The following is a 22774-nucleotide window of genomic DNA, read 5'->3' as shown; positions in this document are numbered from 1 at the left end:
TCCAAAGGTTCTCCAATTTGAGACTAACAGTAAAAAGACAAATAAATACGAAACACAGCTATTAGCTACTTTTTTTCCGTGCTTTTATTACCAGGATGCAGAACACAATTTTCGTCATACAGTTGTGTTTACTGATTTGACATGAATATGTGAAGTGCTCGGAGCACTAGGGTGAAAGAAAAGCTCTGTCAAACAAACAGGGTTGCCTGCCCTTTTTGAAAACTTGGCATGTTAACACTTATGACAAAAGACCATACACAAATCTGTGTCATGAATTTTACTTTTGAGTCCACATGGGTGCCATTTGAGGAAAAGAATTCTTGCTAAGAATTTCGAAAGTTCATTCAGAAGAATTTGTCTGGAAACTCTTTCCGTAGCTGTCTTCGTGCAGCTACAGTTGATGCATAGATGACGAATCCCCAAGAGAGCAAGACGATTGCAAGTAGCAACTAAAAGGGGGTAAGGAAAAGCAAAGAGAAAAATGTGATGGGGTCTTTCCCTGTGTAGGCCTGGTTACCAGCTACAGGAGGGACAGTATCACAGACCCTCAAACGCAGCCTAGAAGCAAGCAGGCCCTGCAACCCCTGACGTCAGAGGCGGAAAAGCGTGTCCTCCAGGAAGAGGCGGAGCTGAGGGCAGGGCTTGAACGCCCAGTGTAGGAATGGGTTTTGGAGTTCCCAGCTGCGAGCAAACAGTCTGCCTTCCGCTCGCTGGCCCTGGGATGGGGCTCTCTGGAGCTCCCCTGTCCCCGGTACCTACCAAGGAGTAAGTCCAGTCCAGGTTTCGGCGACTCACCGGCCTCATGGTAAGGGAGCAGCGGGGACTGGGTGGCGCGGGCCCTACAGCTCGCTCCCGGGCGCAGTAAAACCCGATGCAGCAGCCATTTTTCAGCGGGGCTCTGCGCGCTCCCGCGGGCTTCCGCCCGGAGTTGGACTGCGTCACGTGATCCGGGCCTAGCCCGCCTTTCAGGAGGAAATAAAAATTGTTATGATCGCGCCTTTTTTTGCGCTCAGATATGAATTCCTTAACTGCTTTCTTCTGCAGTTGCAGTGCGATGTTAATACAAAGTAGTGTGCCATCGTGTGCATGTAAAAGTTTATCTGAAAATAGTCCACGCTGGAAGAAAGTTGCCGCCCCACACCCACATCCGTTTCTATAAAATGTGGATAGACATTCATATGTTTATGTTTTACTTAATATCATCCACTCTTATGTAGTTTAAAAAAATGTTGGGAACTGCTAATTAAGTCATTCATCAAGAACAAATAGAATATTATCTCTGATTGCTTGAAATACATTTGAATATGCAGGACCACGTTACCTGCATGGTGGATCTGCCAGTCAACAAGTGTTGACGGGCCGTTTATCGAATGCTTAGGACTGCAACAAGTTTGAAATACTAAATCCCAAGAAGGGCAGGTTGGCAGGCGATCTAGCAGGTCAGCCTGAGAATGCTGGCGGTGTGCACAGTGGAGGCCTGGCCCCCAGAAGCTGTGCTGCGCGGCTTTGGGCGCAGATGTGTCGGGCACAGTTTCGGTGTCGATTTCCGGGAATGGGAAGAGGAAAGCAGGCCGTAGGAGTTATGGCGGGGTAAAAAAAGAGATGCCTAGTGTTCATCCCAGCTGAAATAGCTGTAAGGAGGGGGTGCTCTGGGAGCGCAGTTCTGTTCTTGTGATACCACAGAGAATTCTAACTTGTTAAAGTTTGTGAGGTTCCCCTGAGACTGAGACAGCTTTCCTGTATATTTGGCTGTGGTTCTGGAGTTTGTTCGTGCCCCCCGTGGTGGGGGCTGGGTCTGGCGTCTGAGCCGCAGGCCCCGCCCCTTGCGTGCGCTTGCGGTCGGCGCATGCGCCCAGAGCGCGGGGGTGGAGGCTTGTGTTTTGCTGCGCGGGCTGGGGGGTTGGTCTCGCTTTCTCTCCGCCCCAAACTGCCTTTGGTGATGAGCATTCTACGTCACAGGGGTCGCAGCCGCCGCCACCGGGGTCTCCGCTGTCTCGCGAGGAGGGTGAAGCGCCCCCTCTGGCGCCTGCCGAGGAGGGGAGGCGCCGAAGCCGCCGGGTACGCCTTCGCGGATCCTGCCGCCACCGACCGAGCCTCCTGGGCCGGCGGGAGCTGGCTTCTAGCGGCCCAGCTGCCCCTGCTACCGTGTCCTCGGAGGTGAGTTGTCCGGACAATGGGTGGGAGGTAGGTGGGCCCGGGAGCAGTCCTGTGGTCCGGGCCCTCCACCGACCGAGCTTCCAAGGGCTGGGGTCGCCACGCTGCAGGGCACCTGTGGATCGGCACCGGTGGGCAAGCGAGGGGAGTGTCTCCTAGCGCTGGCTGAAGGGCTCGAGCTACTGAAGACGGACGGACGGGAAAGAGCTGTGTATGGGGCAAAGCAGCTGCCACTGATTGATAAGAAGTGTGACCTTGGCAGGACCCCGGCCCTGGACCCTGTCTGTAAAATGGGATTTGCATTTCATTTGGTCGTGGTTATGTAATGTACATGGTGTGGTTCTCTTTCCATCTGAGACTTTTTCCGGCTAAGGAAGCTTAGGAGTTGTGCTGTGTTACCCATTGTGGGCAGGGCTTATGTGCCTTGTGACTTCATTACACATCTAGTTAGTGCCCTTTTCCTCATGGGCTGCTGATTCTGATTGGAGGACTGGGACAAACAGGGCAAAGATGAAGGCACAGAGATTTAAGAAGGAAACTGGGAAGCATTTTTGGTGGGCAAGTTTCTGTGTTAAAGGGGAGAAAATGCAAAAAAACAAGTCCCAAGAGTTAAGCTCATTACTGGGTAGAGGTTTTTGTTTGAGAGAAGTGAGGGTTTGAATTTGTGATAGAATGCAAAGTGCCACGCTCTGCAGTCAGCCACACTAAATCAGCTCTTATCCAGGAGTCGCTTGACGGAAATAGCTTCCACACAACCTCCACCCCTCTATTTTGGGTAGGGACTCTTGTAGGAACTCAAGAGTGGTCTGGAGTTCACTATGTAGCAAAGGATGACCTTGACCTTCTGACCCTCCAGTCTTCTGGAAATGCATAATTCCAGGGTACCTGGTTCCAGTACAATTCTTTTATTCCTGAAATTGAAACTAAAACTGAGACCTTCCTGGAAGCAAGCGAGTGGGGGAGTAGGGGATAACATTTGAATGTAAATACAGAGAATATCCAATTAAAAAAAAATTTTTTTTTTAAATTTGGTGTTGCGTGCCTTTAATCCCAGCACTCAAGCAGGCAGATCTCTGAGTTCTAGGACAGCCAGGGCTACTCAGAAGCCTTGTGTAGCCCCACTGCTCACCCACAAAATAGAAGAAATTAAATTTGGTTATTTAACTTCTAAAACTTTTTAAGTTAAACTGTTCAGATTTATGATTGTTATTATCGTTGGAAACCTTTTAGAGGTCTGGGTAGTGGTCACTACCAAAATCAAACTTTTCCATAATTTAGGCAACTATGTTGAAATTCTAAGTGATTTTTTTTATTCAAATTATATCCCTTCACACAACTTTTCTTTTAAAAGGCTATTGGTATTCTACTTTTGTTTTAGTTGGGGTTTTACTGCTGTGAAGAGACACCATTTACAAGGCAACTCTTATAAAGAACAACATTTAATTGGGACTGGTTTACAGGTTTAATTTCAGTCTGTTATCATCAAGGCAAGAAGCAGACTGCGTTCCTGGTGGCTAGGAGAGCGTATCAAAGGCCCACCTCCACAATGACACACTTCCTCTAACAAGGGTGCACACCTCCTAATAGTGCCACTCCCTGTGTCAAATGTTTTCAAACTACAGTGATTTTAGCACTGAGAATATTTGAGAAATGACTTTCAACTTTGTTCTAGCTTGGTCTCTGGGGAGCTCACATTAAGAAGTTGGATGTGGTGTGCACACCTTTAATCCTAGCCCTTGGGAGGTAGAGGCAGGCAAATCTATTAGTTTCGGGCTATCCAGAGCTACATAGTGAGACCTTGTTCTTAACTCCACTCGCACCACGCCAAAAGTGGCATTTTTTGGTATTAACTGGTGCTGCGGTAAAGTACGAACAGATGAAGTGTCCTATGTCCAATGATGGTTTAAGGAAAGTTGTAGAAGGCCTTGGCCTTGAACAAAGAAAGAAAATCCTGAAGTTCATTATTTCCATCTATTTTCCCTAGATATGTTAGGCCCTGTTACCTAATTTTTCCAAAATTATGGTGTAAAGGGTTTCTTAATCTTTGTTAGAATTGGCAGATTTGAAGATTAAAGGGGGGAACGTTCAGTGCATCCTAAAGTAATAGACTTTGATTTGGGCTTGGCTGTTTAGGAAGAGCTGATTGATCTACTCTTGGGGGGTGGGGTTAGTTGGTAGCCCTAATCCCTGGGTTACCAAGGTAGAAGAACATTGACAGGGCGTCTTCTGTAAATGTGAAGTAGAAAATAGAAATGGGTTCATCTTTGCTGCCTAAGAAATGTTCAGTAAACACTAAAATTCTGCCTTCCAGAGAAACAAAATAAGGTAAAATATGCTTTATCTTGAAATACACTGATTTTTACCCCCACTAAACTCTACTCCGTTACGTTAACTAAAAGCAGCACAGAGGCCTTTTAGAGCTGGGTTTGTTTGAAGCCTGGGGACTGGTCCATGTTGCCTCATCTGTCAGAATCTTCCCTCTTTGTTTGTGTGCTTTGAGCACGCACTGTCTACACCACAAAGTTCCCCCCCTCTTTTGTCTTAATGTCTTAAAGTTTTTTTTTCCTGAATGGGTTGATTATAAATAGAAATGCTGAGAAATGTATGAAGAGTTACAAAAAGGACACTGGAACTATCTGGACCATTAAAGAAACATTTGTTTGAATTAGTTGACTTTCTCTTAAGGTATGGTTCTAAGAAAGTCAAGATGCCCAAAGTGAATACATTTAATTTGGAAAACCTCTGATTGAAACACTTGTATTTCATCAATACAATTTTTGTTGAAAGTGGTTTTGGTTTTGTTTTTTTCTTCTTAGATCTATGAGTTTATTATCTGGAAAGTTACAGTTCTTCCATTCGACTAGCGTAGCATTCGAGTTCTGCATCATGTGAAACTGAGTACACATAAATTGTTTCATGTACTGTTTATGGACATATACAATATATCGTGAATAGAATAAATCCTTAGGACAGTGTTAGAGGCATATATGTCTGACAAATACAAAACCATGCATAAAAACATTTGAGGACAGAGGTTTTTTTCTCTCTCTCTCTTTTTTTTTTAATAGTCTAGTCTAGGAAAAGAATGACTCACCAAAATGTTACTAAGTCTGAGTGGGAAACACGGTACTTGTTTGTTTTTGTACTTCTGTGTTTGTGTCAAATACTTCTTAAAATATTTAAGTACTATGTAGGCTGTGCTATGATATCAACTGGTACTTTTCCCTGAATACAAAGAGGATTGGATCTTAGGAAACTAATCTTGGAACTTCTCTGTCATGTCTTTGTATGTACTGCCTTTATGTTAAAACCATTCATTTTTTTGCTGAAGGATGAACCATTTTCGTGCAGCAGTTTTGTTTACTTCTTCTACTACTGAGTTACTGATGCAATTCTTTCCCTTTTACAGATAATGGCCTCAGCTGCTAAGGGGTTTAAAATGGATGACTTCCCACCTAAAGCTGGCACTAGCAAACTCCAGCAGACAGTACCAGCCGACGCCTCTCCCGATTCTAAGTGTCCTATATGCTTGGACAGATTTGATAATGTAGCTTACTTAGACCGCTGCCTACATAAGTTCTGTTTTCGCTGTGTACAAGAGTGGTCAAAAAACAAAGCTGAATGCCCACTATGTAAACAGCCCTTTGATTCTATTTTCCATTCTGTGAGGGCTGAAGATGACTTCAAAGAGTATGTGCTAAGGCCTTCCTTCACCAATCCCGAGGTTCCAAGATTCCGCTACCGGACAACTATGACAAGAGAACGGAATGCTTCTCTTTTCTTACCCAGCAGCACTCTAAATAGAAGAACAAACACTCCGCCGGAACCTGGAGTGCTGTTTGAAGGGTTGGGCATTTCATCAAGACCTAGAGATGTTGACATTCCTCAATTTATGAGACAAATGGCATTACGGGGGCCAACTACTACAGATGAGAGATCTTTGCGGAAAATTCAGGAACAAGATATTATTAATTTTAGGCGCACTCTTTATCGTGCTGGTGTTCGAGTTAGAAGTATTGAAGATGGTGGCCGCTACAGAGACATTTCAGCTGAGTTTTTCCGTAGAAATCCAGCTTGCCTTCACAGATTGGTTCCTTGGTTAAAACGTGAACTTACTGTTCTTTTTGGAGCCCATGGTTCATTAGTCAATATTGTCCAGCACATCATCATGAGTAATGTTACTCGCTATGATTTGGAGAGTCAGGCATTTGTGACTGACTTAAGACCATTTTTGCTTAATCGAACTGAGCATTTTATACATGAATTTATCAGTTTTGCTAGATCTCCCTTCAATATGGCAGCTTTTGACCAGCATGCTAATTATGATTGCCCTCCTTCATCTGAAGGCAGCCGTTCTGGTTCTTCAGTCATTACAATATCACCAGATGAGGCTGAACCTCAGGAGCTCGATGTGAATGTGTCCACTGTTAGGCAGGCACCATGGGATGATGAAACTCCTGGACCTTCTTATTCGAGTTCAGAGCAGGTGCGTGTTGGTGTGTCTTCCCTTCTAAATTCTTCGGACAGTTCAGATGAAGAGCTTGTCTCTGGAGGAGCCACATCTCAGATACAAGGAGCACAGACCAATGACGACATAAATAATGACAGTGATTCATCCTCAGATAATTGTGTCATTGTTGGGTTTGTTAAGCCATTAGCCGAAAGGACCCCAGAACTTGTTGAACTGTCTTCTGATTCTGAGGAGTTGGGCTCTTATGAGAAAATGGAAACAGTGAAGACACAAGAAGAAGAGCAGTCTTATAGTTCAGGTGATAGTGATGCCAGTCCAGCTTCTTCTCCACGGTCCATCCTTGGAAAAGACGAGCAAATGAGTAAACGCCATTGCGGTTCAGACTCGAGAGTAAACTCAAAGAAAGAAGAGAAACGATCTGCATCGTTGTCAACACCCAGGGACAGCTCATCTACAAGAGGTGACAGGGTATGTTCTCCATATAACCATCGACACAGGAAGGGAGGGAGATCGAGGAGCTCAGACTCGCGTTCCCAGAGCAGAAGTGGACATGAGCAGCGGCGTCACAGGAGGCACCATGGGAAGAAGAGACTGAGGAGTAAGAGGTCCAGAAGCAGAGAGAGTAGCAGCAGGCCTAGAGTTAGGAAGGACAAGAAGAGATCAGGAACCCGAGACAGCAGCTGGTCAAGAAGGAGCCAGACGCTCTCTCTAAGTAGTGGGAGCACCAGTCGATCAAGGTCTCGTAGCAGTGACCATGGCAAAAGAAGATCGCGAAGCAGAAATCGAGATCGCTATTATTTACGAAATAATTACGGGAGCAAATATAAGTGGGAATATACTTATTACAGCAGAAATAAGGACAGAGATGGTTATGAATCTTCGTACAGGAGGAGGACGCTTTCAAGAGCCCATTTTTCTAGACAATCTTCAAGTCCAGAATTTAGAATTCAGTCTTTTTCTGAAAGAACAAACGCTAGGAAGAAGAACCACAGTGACAGGAAATACTACTACTATGAAAGGCACCGGTCACGGAGCGTGTCTAGTAATAGGTCGAGGACTGCATCAGCGGGGCCTGACCGGATGAGAGGTGAGAAGCCTGGAGGGAAGCGAAAGTACAAGACACGGCATTTGGAAGGGACTCATGAAGAGGCTCAGCCGTCTCGGGAGTTTGCTTCCAAAGTGAAGGATGCTCATTACCAGAAATCCTCAAAATTGGATGGCAATTCTAAAAGTGAGAGTGACAGCTTTTCAGACAGCAGATCATCAGACCGAGAGCCAAAACACAAGAGGAGGAAAAGGCGGGCGCGGAGCCTAAGTGTAGAGATAGTGTTTGAAGGGAAGGCCACAGACACCAGTAAACACAAGAAGAAGAAGAAGAAGCATAAGAAGAAGCATAAAAAGCACCATGGAGAGAACACTGCACGGTCCCCTGTTGTCATCACCATCGACAGTGACAGCGACAGTCGTCCACAGCCTGCACAAGATAGAGTCTTGACTCCATGCTCAGAAGCATTTGAAACTAAAGATGTTGTCACAATAGAAGATGAGCTTGCTGTCCTGGACAAGGAATGCGATGTTACAGCACTTACTAATGACTTGAGTACCAGCCAAGCTTTTGAGAATAGGGAACCACCACCGGTCTCAGGACAAACTCTTGATGTGAGAGAAGACAGCACCTTTGCCTGTGACTTGGAGAGCCAGTCCAGTAATGCATCTGTTCAGACTGACCCTTCGAGACCATTGCCATCTCCACGGACCTCACTATCCTCAGTGTCTCCTGAAGAGACGGATACATCTTAAAACTGCCAAAGCGTCTCCTTGATAATCTAGAGGCTATAGTGGGAAAGGGTAAAAAGCCATCTATTGCAGTCTAGGTGACTTTTTCTGGAAAAACTTTGCCTCTTAAAATATTTTAAGTGTTTTTGTGTGTGTGTGTGTGTGTGTGTGTGTGTATGTAATTTGTAAGATTCCTTATTTGTTCAAAAAGTTATGTATGCCCCATTTCCAGATATATGCACTTTTAAGTGAAGAAAATGTTGCTAGCTGTTTATTTAAAACTTGGGAACCTTTTTAATAAAAATCAAAAAGTTTAGAAGTTATTTCATAAAGCCATAAGGTATTGACATATTTTTATGGTAGTATTTTTGAATTTCTTTTTTTTTTTTTTTTTTTCCTTTGAGAGTTATTCTGAAAATGTGTTACAAGCTGGGAGAATGCTTTTGGACAGTTATTTTTCATAGAAGATTTGTATGATTCAAAACCATTTTAATCTTCACAGGTTAGCGTGACTTCTGCCAAAAGCAAAGTTTAGTATTTTCTTTATATACTTGTTTATCTGGACTGGCAGTAAAACAAATGTGTATTCAAAAGACAATAAAACTGTACACTCTTTTAAAAAAATCAAACATTTTTTTCTGTGCAATATTGCTTTCTTTATAGTTTTGCTAGAACCAAAGGCTTTAAAAGCTGAGTAAACGTGTATAGGCCCAGTCTCAGCGGTTAATCAGTCCTTTAACTGTGACACTGAATATCTTAAATTCTTCAAGAGTATGTGGGTTTGGAGCATTTGGCTTTCTACAAGCATGAGAACCCTGGCAAACCTTCTGTGGCAATTTTTCCACACAGTGTAGTTCTTTGTTTTTACCACTAGAAACTAAGATGGCTCTGTATCTAACCTGATGAAGGATTGCCAGTACACAGCATAGCCTGAACTTAGCTCCAGATTTAAGCCTCGGTTGCCTTGTTTCCATTCTTCAGTAGAAATTGAAAGGCTTGCTTCATGACTGGTCAGTAGTGGGTTTTAATGGGAGAGCAAGGCATATTACAACCCTTGCCCTCATGAATTTGACTGATTGTTTAGTTAAAACAATTGAACTGTATAATTCTCTGGAGAAATGTATGAGTGTATAGATCTTACTGTGTCGGGAACCTGATCTTGGTGGAGGTAATAGCTGAATTAGAGTCCAGAGAATAAGCAATAAAATGTGAAAAGCAGAGAATCTGCAGTGATCTAAAATCAGGAGTGGGCTACCATGTTCCAGACAGGGTTGAAGGTGCAGAAACAATTTAGGTAAAAATCATGTTCAAACTGCTTAAAAGACATAGAAAATGACTTTCAAATAGAGTCTAAAATTGATGTTGACAGTTTGAAGTTTACAGTGAGGATAGTGGAAGAACTGTATGATTAAGGGATGGACTTTGTCATTGCAAGAAAAATTTTTAAGGGTTCTTGGGGGGCAGTGATTTCCTTCCCTTTACTCCCAGTTCCTCCCTCTCTTATTTAAATCTCCCTTTTTGTATTTCATTAGAATTCTGAGGGGGTAATAGTAAACGAAATATAGAAGAAAATTAGGATAGGGAATGAACCTAAGAGGACCCTCAAGACACTCTTGTGCACACTCCAGAGTTCCATAAAAACACCAGATTGGAAGCCATAATGTATATGCAGAGGACCTGGTAGAAACCCGTGCAAGCTCTGTGCGCGCTCCCTTGGTCTCTGAGGTTGAAATGGTTTGATGATGTTGATTTAGATGGCCTTGTTGGCTGTCCTCCTTCCCCTCCAACTCATAGGCTCTTTCCTGTTCTGTGGGGATCCCTGAGCTCTGATTCAAGGGATTTGATGGAGACATTCTGTATAGGGCTGAGTGTTCCAAAGTGTGTTATTGCATAACATTTCGTGAATCTGTGTTTGGTTCATCTGTTGGAGGAGGAAGCTTTGGTGATGACTGAGCAGCTTGGGAGTCATCACTATGTATTTTAAAAGATCATTAGTGTTTGGTTTTATCCTAGGTCTCTGGGCTATCTGGTCTTGGGTTCTTGATCACCTAAGACGTTGAAACCTAGAGAAGTTTCTATCTCATGGTGGGTGGAAGGGTGCTTCAGTCAAACCAAGTACTGTTTGATTAGTTCCACAAGCTTTGTGCCATCGCTGAAGTAGCCTTTAGTGCAGGAAGACACCATTGTCAAGAGGGTTTATGGCTGGTCAGTGCTTACATTTCTCTTTGTAGTATCAGAGTGCCTTCCTGTACCAAAGACTAGATCATAGGGTTGGAGGCTCTGGGCATCACCTCGATTTCTTGGTGTTGAATGGGTCCTTGTCATCATTTTATGAAGACAACTGATTTTGGCAACAACCTAGGTTTGCAGATTCTCTTTGGCCAACAGCTCAATTAGATATAACCCAGTTCTGGTACTGAAAACTTTCTATGATAACAAAGATGGCCAGTTGGGACTTTCTCCCATTATTTGGATTTAAATTGTGTCTATATTTTAGGAAGCTTCTACCATATTAGGCTTCTCTGCAACCCCTCAAATGCCTGTTCTTCTTAGCTGACTCTTGTTCCTTCTTTCGTCCTCTCCCGTCCCTCCCACTTGAACTTCCTGTTCCAGCCCCCTTTCCCTCATCTGTAAGTATATTCTAATTCTCTTTCCTAACAGGGATATGTTCCTAATCCTGAACTCTACCAAACATCTGGTTCTGTGGATTGTAGCTTGATTGTCACGGCTTAAAAGCCAGTATCCACACAAAATGAATACATCCCGTACTAGTTTTGGGTGTGGACTACCTCAGAATGTTTTTTTTTTCCTCGTCTAGGTTCATCTGTATTCTTGGAAATTTCATGATTCCATTTTTTTTAAGTGTTTCTCAGCCATTTGCATTTCCTTGAGAATTCTGTTTAGATCTGTACCCCATTTTTTAATTAGGTTTTCTTGATACCTAGTTTAGTTTTTATATATTTTGGATAATAGCTTGCAGTGACATATACTTAGAGAATCTTTTCCATTCTGTAGGCTACTGCTTTGTGGGAATAATGCTGTTCTTTGCCTTATGTATGTTTTTAGTTTCATGGGGTTCCATTTATTGTTGATCTTAGTTCCTGTGCTAATGGTGTTCTGTTCAGAAAGTTTCTTCTGCTATTGAGTTCAAGAGTATTCCTTTTCTAACAGATTCAATGTATCTGGTTTTATGTTGGGGTGTTCGAGTAGACCTGAGTTTTGTGTAGAGTGAGAAGCATGCATCTGTTTGGATTCTTCTACACGCAGACATCCAGTTTGCCAGCACCATTTGTTGAAGATGCTTCCTTTTTTCCAGTGTCTATTTCTGGCTTTATTAAAAAACAAACAGATGTCCATAGGTGTGTGAATTTATGTCTGCATCTTCAGTTTGATTGCACAGACCCACATGTATGTTTTCATGCCAGTTGATATTGCTAGATAGCACAACTTTTTTTTAAAAAGGAATGTAATGATAACCACCAGTTCTTGTTTAGGATTGTTTTTTGCTATCCTGGATTACTGTTTTTCCATATGAAACTGAAAATGACCTTTTAAGATAAGTGAAGAATCCTGTTGAGATTTGATGGGGATTGCACTGCATCTGTAGGTTGCTTTTGATAGGATGGCCATTCTTACTATACTAATCCTACTGATCCATGAGCATGGGAGAGCTTTTCATCTTCTGATACTTTCTTTAAAATTCAGTGTCTTCAGGTTTTTATCATATAAGCCTTTCACTTGCTTAGTTAGAGATAGCCCAAGCTAATTTCTTTTATTATTATTTTGAGGCTATTGTGAAAGGTGTTTTCCTGATTTCTTTCTCAGTCTTTTGGTCATTTGTATAAAGGAAGGCTCCTGATTTTTGAGTTAACCTTGTATCTAGCCACTTACCTGAAAGTTTTATCATCTGTAGGAATATTTTTGCACAATTTTTTAGAATCTGTTGTGTATTCTATTGTATCGGAAAATAATATCTTGATTTCTACCTTCCTAATTTGTATTCCTTTGAACTTGACTCGTCTTATGATTCTAGCTAAGACTTCGGGCGCTGTATTGAATAGATATGAAGAGGGGGCAACTTTCTTGATTCTGATTTTAGAGATACTGCTTTGAGTTTCTGCCCATTTAACTTAATGTTGGCTATGGGCTTGCTTGTTTAAATATGTTCCTGTATCCCGAATATCTCCAGGACTTATAAAGGGGCCATTGGATCTTGTCCAAGGTGGTCTCTACATCTTGTGAGATGATGATGTGGTTTTTGTCTTTGAGTTGTATGTACTGGATTACATTTATCAATGTATGTATGAACGGCCCCTGCGTCACTCAGTTGAAACCTCCTTGGTCATGGGGATGGTCTTGCAGGTGTTCTTGGGTTTAGTTTGTATTTTTACTGAGGCTTTTGCATATATGATCATAAGAGGAATTGGTCTATAATTCTCTCTTGGTTGGGTCTTAACTGCCGCCTCATAAAATGAACTGCTGGGTGATGTTTCTTCTGTTTCTGTTTTGTGGAATAATGTGAGGACTATTGGTGTTAACCCTTTGAGAGTCTGGTAGATTTTTGTACTAAAGCCATCAGGCCCTGGTTGTTTTTTGGGGGGGTTGGGAGAGTTTTAATTACTGTTTCCATTTCATTAGGAGTCATAAGGTAGTTAGGTTTGTAAGGCAGAGTGCCTGAGGCTTTTGTTTTCACCAGCCTTCACAGGTAGGCAGATCTAGCCTAGCCAGTCACAGTCCCCGCACCCTGTCGCTCATCCTGAGGACCGTTTGGCATTGTGTGGCATTGCACCAGCTGCCTTTCCTGGAAGCTTTAGTGCATGATGTGTGTATTGGGTCCCAGGTGAGGATTAAAGGGTCTGTAGCATTTTTATGGTGTTTGATTCATGTTGCCAAATTATTTCCAGAAGGGCGGTGGGATTCTTCACTAGCAATTTGTAATACATACCACACTTGTTCCATCTTTAGATACTCTTTACATATGCACACATATATTTGCTTTGTTCTACTTTAGAGTGTCTTTATTAGTATGTGGTGTGCAGAATAGTTTTATTATGACACCTTCATCCATGTGTATGGTCGGAATCCAGTATCCTTGCTGTCCCTCCCATCCACTGGTCCTCTTTCCAGAGAGTCTGCTTTGTTTTATAGTCTAGATTCCAGATGTACTGGAAACGCTGCAACACTTGACTCTGAGCATAGCTCATTTCATGTAGCATCATTGGCCAGCCCACATCCATGACTGCGCCCAAGGCACTTCTGTGACTTCCGCCTTGTGAGTAGCATATGCAGTAGTTTTTCTGAGCCACTTGTCAGTTGCATGTGTGAATGTCCCTTCGTCCTGATATTCCTGTTTTTCCAAAGAATGGTTGTATGTAACTGCTGTAGTCATTGGGATTCCTGTTTTTCTAAAGAGTGGTTGTATGTGTAATCATTGTGGAGATGTGATATTGATACACTGTGGTTTCAAAGTTACCCTCAAGACACCCTTTGTTTTTTAGTTTCAATCTGGAACAGTTGGCTGTACATGCATGTCACCACATTGGTACTTTTAAAGCATGTATATTACAGAATAACCCTGAATTGCTTTGTTGTGGCTGCATCCCGTCTGTGGACTCGGCTAGAATGGTATGTATGGGATAACCTCTTGGTGGCTGTATCTGAGCTGTATCCATTTGTACCCCATTTTGGTCATTTGGTTAGGTTGTGCTTTTTTTCCCCATTCTTTTCTCAGTTTTGCTGTTTGGTGAATTTGTGGGACGGTGCTTTGCAGTCCTACAAGCTGCTCTTCCTAGTAATCTGGCCTCTGCCGAGTTCTGGATCTATTAATGTTTCTTTCCTGTGGTTATTATAAAGTAATTTTCTGTTGTTTATTAGGTGGCACTTGGTACTGGGGTGTTTTCCTTTGTTTACTAGGATAGCCCCGTGGAGTATTCAGTGGCTTACAGCCTTTTCCTCACTTCCCTGGATACTCGGACATTGTCCTGGTCATTCAGTGAAGATGTGTGCAGGCCACCTTTCATACCCTTTTAAGTACACACAGGAGCAATATGTAGACAGCTACTGCTGGAACTGCTAATGGGTGTTTGGATCCAGAGAAACACCTCAAGGAGTCCAGGATGGCCGTTAGGGAACTGATGTAGCATTTGCAGAGAAGGTGTGCACAGGGTGGAGTTGAAGGAACATAAAACAGGAGTAGTTGGTAAATGAAGTGTGGTGGGATTTGCTGAGGCTGAAAAGTTGGTAGCTGAGTATTAAGCACCAAAGACTGGATTTCAGTAGGCAGGAGGAGTACTTTTTGTTGAAAGATACTCCTACTGCTAATAGGAGGCTGAGGTTAGAAGTGAGATGACCAATTAAATTATTACACCATCCAGTGGACCTGAAGAAGTCAGTAGTAAGAGTGATTTTAATCGACTTAGAGCAAGCTCATGCTGTAGGAAGGACACAAAGTTAAAAAGGAAAGAGTTCTGAGTTTAAGCTGGGGGCTTTGAGAATCAAGAGAGGGGTTGCTTTGTTTAAGATAAGCCGCCCCCGGAGCCTAGAAGCATGGGTTTCAGCTAGTCAAAGGGCTGAGGCAGAGGAATTGCAAATTCAAATCCTGCCTGGGCAGTTTGTGCTGCCTTGTTTGCAGCTGGGATATAGTTGAGTGGTAGGTGTTTGCATGGCTTGCACAAAACCCTAGGGAAGGAAATACTTGAGTTTTAGGAGACAGAACCCTTGAAGCAGGAAAGCTTGAAAGCAGTAATAAAGTATTTAAGTGATAGAGAATCCAAAACTCAGGCAAGTGCAGTTGTTATGGGCATTCCAAAATGGCACAGGGGGCAAAGAGCACAAAGATTTTTATAGGTAAATAGAACATTGTGAGACTGGGCTGGAGTGCAGTGGTAAATGCCCTTTGGAACATGCAAGAATTAAGGGCAAAGAATTGGTGGTTAATGTTGAGGTCTACCTGAGACTGAATATTTCAATTTTAGAACACTAAGATTTGTGATTATTTTAAATTTACATTTCAAATGTTATCCCCCTTACCCCTCCCCCCACTTTCCTCTGCCTCTATAGGGGTGCTCCCCCACCTGCCCACCCAGTCCTGCCTGAGCACTCTAGCATTCTGCATTTGGGTCATCAGGTCATCTCCTGGCCAAGGGGCTCCTCTCTCATGATACCATATAAGGCAATCCTCTGCTACAAATCCAGCTTATGATTTCTTTTAACTGGTAAATGTTTATTAGTGAGAAAAGCAGAAAACAGTATTAGATAGGAATTTTAGGTTCTGACTAATTTTTATTTATCTAGTTATTCAATGTATATGCGCTCTGTCTGCATATATACCTGCATGCCAGAAGGAAAAGGGCATCAAATCCCTTTATGGTCATGAGCCACCATATGTGGTTTCTAGGAATTGAACTCAGGTCCTCTGGATGGAAGAACAGCCAGTGCTCTTAACTGCTGAGCCATCTCTCCAGCCATGCCCTCCCTTTTTCCTTGTTGGAGATTGATGCAAGTGTGCCAATTGATGCAAGTGTGCCGTAAGGGACACAGATGAGATGGTGAAGGGGTTGCTGTTGAGTTATTGAACGTCTGGGCTGATTGAAGGCAGGAAGTGAAGCTATGAAGATGTTCAGTATTCTTGGCCTAATCTCAAACCCAAACCTAACCCTGTGGTCCAAAAAGGGAAGCTGGGGAGTGTAGTCTTTCACAGGATGCTTGGCTAGTTCTGTCCCATCTTCCTTAGTCCTTCTTCTGTGTCCTCTTGCACCTTTTCCTCCAGTCACTTCAGTTTTTCTCTTTTAAAGTTATCCTGCCTTCCAAAATTCTGTGATGCTGTATCGTCTTTAAGACCAAAGCCCCCTGGTCTGTAAGGCCCCCGGTAGCCTTGGCTGCTCTTTGTCCCTAGCTTTTCACTCTGGCATCTCTGCCTCCTTTCCTTTTGTCAGGTCATGTGCTCTTGTTGGGGTCTTTGCATTTCTGTTCATTGTGAGAATGTTCTTTACTCTAGAGACTTATTTCCTGTCCTCATAAGGTCTTCTCTGACCGAACCACCTAAGAAATGTAGCCTCCAGTACACCCACGTTTTAGCGCCCTGCTCTATCCTCACTGTTTAAGGTGATCCTTTGGATGCTCTGTCCATCTCCCACACGAGAGTGTGAGAGGCTCTTACTGTTCTTCTCTGTCATGGTACTGGCCTCCAGCCAGGTGTTTTTCCTCTTCTTTTACACTACCAGCCACCCAGTCTTAGCTTGTTCACTGCTGATTCCCCTCAGTTTCTGTCCTTTCCCATGCTTCATCTTACTGAGTCATTTCCAGACTGCTGTACTCATTCTAAATAGGAGCCAGAGAGGGATTAGAAACACGTGATTTAGGTATGTTGAACCTTGCTCAAAATCTAATTGCACTTAATGCCATGTCTTAAAGGCCCTGTTCATATTTTCACACCACCTTCTCAGTGCCCAGGGTCACACACACCTTTTGTTTGTTTGTTTGTTTTGTGAGCTCTGTCCCATACCTGACACCTACCTGTCTTTGCTGGGTGTGTTTAAATAGAACCCTCTCATTCTTGAAGACTCACCGAGCTCTGTTCCTTCACCACTGTGATGAGCATTTGGCAGGTTGTACACATCTGTTGATACATCTTTGACGGCCAGATTTTAAGCTGATAAAGATGGCTTTTAATTGTGTCTGTGTATGGAATGCTTTGATGTACTGTAAGCATGTAAACATGTCAAGTAATAATGCCCAGCCAAAGAGGGTCTGAGTTTAGATAAGTCTTCTCACCATCCAGGGGCACAGCACACCTTTTCTGGCTTGGTCACCTTTTATCTAGTAATCAGATTACAACTGTGGTTTAATAAATCCACTGTATTCAAGGGTATAGTGTTTCCCACTGGTAGCTTTAAACAAGACATTGTTATCCTTTTTCTTCTTTTGAAAAAGGTCTCACGTGTAGCCTGGATGATCTGGAACTTCGTATGTGGAGCAGGCTGCCCTCGGACTCATCTCCCTGCCTCTGCCTCCCCAGCTCTGCCACAGTGTCCATCTCACCTTCACCTTCTGGAAGCAGTTCTTGGTCAGAGTTGTTTCGTTCAGTCAAAAGCCCAGGGCCTAATCTAGTAACATGTCTTGCGAGCCCAGCACTCGTAGAGACAGGAAGTTAAAAGCCAGTTTGAACTACAAGGAAAGTTCTAGGCCAATCTGGGCTGCATAGGGACACCCTGTCTCAAGCACTTAGGACAAAAAATTTTTCACTAGACCTAAGGCAGATATATGGTGACATGCCTGTAACTGCAGAACTCAGGAAGCCGAATCAAGAGTCATAAGCTTAAGGCTAGTGTGTCTCAAGTGTACAAAGTAGAAAAGGCAAACAAAGGCACTGGAGACAAACCCAGAAGAAAGTAGAGAGAACTGAACCTTTGAGAAATGGGAACCGCACTGTATAAAATTTTATTTTTTTATGAGCTTTTGATTTAAGGCCAGCTCTACAAAGCAAGGTCTAGACAGCCAGGGCTACACAGAGAAATGCTGTCTCTCTAACAAATAAGAGTTAGCCTCAGTCTAGACCAAGGTTTGTACCTAAGAAAACCATACTTACTGTTCTAAGATGGACCATGGGGCTTCCAGGGTGACTATGAGAGAAATCCCAGAAAGGAAGGAGGCACTCGGAGAGCCGCAAGGCTGTATATGAAAGACTCACTATAGCTTTTATCTTGTGTACAGGGAAGACATGAAGGACCTGTGTAAGGAAAAGCTTAGAAAGATGAGTGAGCCTACAGATGTCTGAGCTGCCACATTCTAGAGGACATTCTAGAGCTTGAGTCCTGTGAGTCCAGAATGACCGGGAAACATTTAGGACTTTTTATGAAGGATCCTGAACTAGACTAAGGGTTAAGTTCCCATTAAGGGCAAAGTTCGAATAGAGTTGTCACTTTGTAAGTGAAGTTTCTGGGAGTTCAAAGTGGAGTGCTAATAATTTAGAGGTATATTAGAACAAAGGGTGACATTCCCAAGGTTACGGTGGTAGAATCTAGAGATAATGTAGTTTATCCACAATGCCCTTCATAAAATTAAAAATTATTAAACATGAGGGACACAGAGTCAAGAGGAAAAAAAAACAGTAGCCGAATTATGTAATTTCCAAACAAGAGTTAAATTTTGTCTTACTGGGGTCAGTTAAACCCAGGGCTTTGTGCTTGCTAGGCAAATACTTTACCACAGAGACACATCCCTAGTGTTCTTTTTCACGTTTGAGACTAAATTATTTAGACTGGTCTTAATATTTTCTGGCCCCAGCATCTAACGTAGGCCATACTACAAGCCTGCCCCGCCAGGACTGCCTTGGACTTTGGAGGTGTCATTAGAAATATGTATGAAAGGCTGGATGAGTGATCGGCACCTGTAATCACAGCATTTGGGAAGCAGAGGCAGGTAGGTAGATCTTTGTGAGTTCGAAGCCAGCCCGATCTGCATAGTGGGTTTTAGGACAACCAGCACCTGTTTTGAACCCCACCACCAAGAAACAAAAAACAACTAAGCAAATGTAAACGTTAAAAAAAAAGGTTTACAATAAGAGAGAAGTTTTTTTTTTTTTTTTTTTTTTTTTTTTTTTTTTTTGGTTGTTAAACAGTTTAAATTTTATTGACCTCCCAGTTTTTAAAAAAAAAGTTAAAGGTCACCGCTCTAAGTTGATCACTATGTACAGATGGTGCAGAGTATGAAGAGATATAGTATCATGCCAGAAAGACTGACTAGAGCATTGTCATCTACATAAAGTTCTTAGGAAGATAGAGGACTGCAGGTTTTATTCAAGGCACAAAATACACACCTGTGAATATACATATTCTACACTTTGTGCCTGATACAGCCCAAAGATTTGGCTTCATGACTATTATAGAACTAAATATACTGAATGACACTGTTTCTTGGGTGAAAAAGCCAGACCTATAAACATCAAGTAGATAATTACTCCAAAATATGGAGAATACAAATACAAGCACTTTATTTTAAAAAGCAAACACAAAAGATCATGTAAATCCAAAAGTGTTAACTGTTCCAAGCTTCCATTTTGGATCATTTAGTATCTACACGAGTTTGTTCCCAGCTTATCCATTACTAGTCTCTACTAAGGAAAATGATTCTAAAAACTTAACATGGTTTTCCAGTATTTAAAATCTCACTATATAAAAGCCTAGAGAGACCAATAATATCCGATAGCTTCAAAAGATAACTAAAGACTCTTAGGTGTGACTAACTTTACCACCATCTGTCCAGGTCTGTTTAATATTTACAAGGAAAATATACTCACTATAATTTTTTATAAAATATCAAGTAGGGAGTAGACGTAGGAGATGTAGAAGGAGAAAGAGGATTCAGAAAGTCTTTCTCTTCTGTAACTTTTACTTCAGAATCATCAAAGAGCAACCATTTCCCCTCATACTCCTTTAAGCTTTGCACTACATAGGAAATCTTGTTCTCAAGTCCACTCATGTTAATGCCTGTTTGGTCGCTGGATTCCTTGTTCCTGTCAGATGCCTGGGCCCCATTGGTGTCATTAGTTTCAGAACTTCTGTTGTCAGTGAGTGGTGTCCCGACCAACTTCTCAGGGTTAGATGCTTTGTTGTACAGTTCATAATCTGCTTTGCTCTTCTGTCCTCCAAGAAGTCCAATGCCTTCTACAGTTTTTTATGTTCAAAACTTTACTCGGTTGGGCATTTCCACCAACTCTAATTGATACTTCATCGTCATAATTTTCAGCCGTCCCACGTGCTTCCTCCTCATTCAGTGGCTCTGGCTTACCTATTTCACACATCTGGTCAACCACAAAATTTCCCTTATCTAGTTCTAGACTGTTAAGGTCAGTGACTTTAACAGATGTAGTATAGTGCCCACTACTAATAGTAATGCCGCTGTGCATAACAACAGCAAATAATCCATAGCTGTCATTGGTCGGCCTTGTGCTCCATTCTTCTAGTGACAGTTTAGGACGTGTCAATGAAGGTGTGTTGATCTTGGAAAGTCCACCACCATAACAATCAAACTCCAAGCCACTAGCAGCAAAGCACTTCAGATGAATAGTGATAACTTCAGGCATTTTATCAAACAAGAGACTTCGCTCTGCTTCCGTATAATGATGGCAATTTTCACAGAAATATTTATCCTCTCCTACAATTCTCTCCACTGAAGCAAACTGTGAAATTGCCCATCTCAAGGTCTTCATTTCTGTTTTTGGCTCTGGAGAAACTTCAGAGCTCTTCTCGACCTTGGAAAGCTCGTCCTCTTGCACTGGAACACTAATGTCCTGGAAATCTCTTCTTTCTGTTAAGCTCTCACATTCCAAACGAGTCCTTAATACTAGCTGACCTTGAAACAGTTTCTCTACTAGCTCAAAACCAATCTGCTCTGCACCTTTGTTTACAGACTTAGCTTCACTACTATCCACGGGTGTGACGCTATTTCCTGGAGATGCGGGTCCACCACCGTTAACTATGTTGTCACTTCCGTCCTTCTCCAAGTCCTCTTCAAGATCAACCTCGTTTTCTTTAGGTTGTCCTTTGGAGCGCTGGTTGGTTGTGATTTTGCCAAGACTACAGAACTTGGAAAGAATGCTGGGTTGCTTAGTGGCTGGCTTTAATCAATTTATTTTAACTTTTGATTTCTTCTGTGAGGGCTTTGCACTCTCGTTTTCAGAAACACACTTGGGCATGATTTTAGGAGAAACCTCCAGTGTGTCTCCAGTAGCTTTTCTTTTTGATCTGGTTTGTCTCTGGTTTTCTTCCAATGGCTGGGGTTCCCTGGACAGTTTAACCTTTTTCTTCATGTTACCCGATTCACCATCACTTTTCCTTTTCCAGTTCCCTTTGGGGAGTTGTTCTCTGAAGTCCTCTGGACTCCTCAGACTGTCTGTCTCTGTGCTGCTAAGTCTACTTGTTTCCTCTTTCTGAAGAGATGTTTCTTCAACCTTGCTGGATAATTCAGCCAAGTTTTTTATTTCTTCTTTTTTTAGGAGTTGGCATGTTTCTTGAATGTTTCCCAGAATACATTGCAGCACTTCCTGTGCATCATGCTGTAGATACCCTTCATACTTGAGTTCCCTGAGTGTGTTAAGCAGTTGCCTTGGCTGTGTAGCAAGTTCATCTGTATATTTCTCTGGATTTAAGAGAAAACTAGCCTGAAGCTGTTCAACTGAAATTATTAAGGACTGTAAACTGCATATAAGCTCATAACTTGCCAAAGGATCTTCTTTGCAGCTTCCCTTATCCTTCTGATTAGAGTCATCCTTCAGAGCTTCTTTCTTCCTTGAAATAATATTAAATAAGTGCTTCACTCCAGTCTTAAAGCCAGGACAAAAGTATAACACCTGAAGAATACTATTCAGATAACAAGTATTGCCAAGGTTATTCAGTCCCACAAATGATAACAAGTTTTCTCTCTTCTCACGGCTTATTGGTGAGGACTGTGCTGCAGGAACAACCTGATCAATCTCAGATCCTCTATATTCACAAGTTTTCTCTTCATTTTCTTGAGAATCAGTGAAGTCTAAGGCTCTTTTAGTTTCCTTTTTCTGAAAAAACTTCAAAGACAGTCTGTTCTTCTTGGATGGACTGCCTCTTGAAAGCCCATTACTTTCACTAGGTATGACGCCAGGCATTTTCTTTCAAAATTGCAAGGAGTTGACGAGAATTAACTTATTGAAGGAAGCCGGTCATGGCCCTGAGCGAGTCAGTCCCCGGCGCCACCGCCAGGGAGACCAGCCAGGCAGGGTGCAGGCGCGACAGGTGAGCCCCGCCGCTGTCCCGGGTGAGGGGTCGCTGGTGGGCGCCTCCCGCGGGGGGAGTGACCATTCGTCCGCGGAGCGGGAGCCAGGCCGCCGCTCGGTCCTGCCCGCTGCGGCCCCACTACATCCCCGGCGCAGCCCTGCCGGGAAGGCTACGGGCGCACAGCGGCGGCGGCGCTCCCGAGCCGCCAAGAGAGAAGTTTTAAGTTGAGTCTTGGGAAATGAAGGAGAGGGAGGAAGCACAGCTGAAATCCTTGATCTGTTAAAAACACGTCTGGAGGGAAATGAAACGTGAAACCGCTTGACAACAGACTGGAGAAGCGGAAGACCTGAGGTCAGGGGAAGCGCTGGACTGGGGCAGAGGCAGGCCAGGCTGCAGGGAAGACTGCAGGAAAGGACAGCCGGTTAAACAAAGCTCACTTTGTCTTACACCACATGGAAGGGCTGTTTCGGGTAGTAGCCCATAGGAGGGGGTAGGCAAGAAGGTGGAACTTTGTGGTTATCAGTATATTTTTACTTGATGTATTGATTAAAAGTGAACTATAAAGTAGGATGTATATTGTAATCTGTGGCACAACCACTATTTAAGACATATATGTACACATACA

General features: G+C 42.9%; 2 protein-coding genes and 1 pseudogene across 3 annotated transcripts; 1 reads left to right on the top strand and 2 right to left on the bottom strand.

The window, feature by feature from the left end:
• Positions 1-111: 111 nt before the first annotated feature.
• SMIM27 (small integral membrane protein 27) lies at positions 112-889 on the bottom strand. The gene is made up of 2 exons (XM_080938753.1): positions 760-889; positions 112-449 (listed from the first exon to the last, which is right to left on the bottom strand). Exons 1-2 carry the CDS (start codon positions 802-804, stop codon positions 345-347), a joined length of 150 nt encoding a protein of 49 aa, XP_080794879.1. The 5' UTR covers positions 805-889; the 3' UTR covers positions 112-344.
• TOPORS (TOP1 binding arginine/serine rich protein, E3 ubiquitin ligase) lies at positions 674-8952 on the top strand. Its single transcript, XM_080938751.1, has 3 exons — positions 674-805; positions 1960-2157; positions 5564-8952. Exons 1-3 carry the CDS (start codon positions 803-805, stop codon positions 8423-8425), a joined length of 3063 nt encoding a protein of 1020 aa, XP_080794877.1. The 5' UTR covers positions 674-802; the 3' UTR covers positions 8426-8952.
• Positions 8953-19696: 10744 nt separating this feature from the next.
• Positions 19697-22040, bottom strand: LOC308437593 (ubiquitin carboxyl-terminal hydrolase 1-like; annotated as a pseudogene). The gene has a single exon. The product of its transcript is annotated as a ubiquitin carboxyl-terminal hydrolase 1-like (transcript).
• Positions 22041-22774: the final 734 nt, after the last annotated feature.

This window comes from Micromys minutus (assembly GCF_963924665.1).
Source record: "Micromys minutus genome assembly, chromosome: 26".
Classification (NCBI taxonomy): domain Eukaryota; kingdom Metazoa; phylum Chordata; class Mammalia; order Rodentia; family Muridae; genus Micromys; species Micromys minutus.
This window is presented reverse-complemented; position numbering and strand designations above follow the sequence as displayed.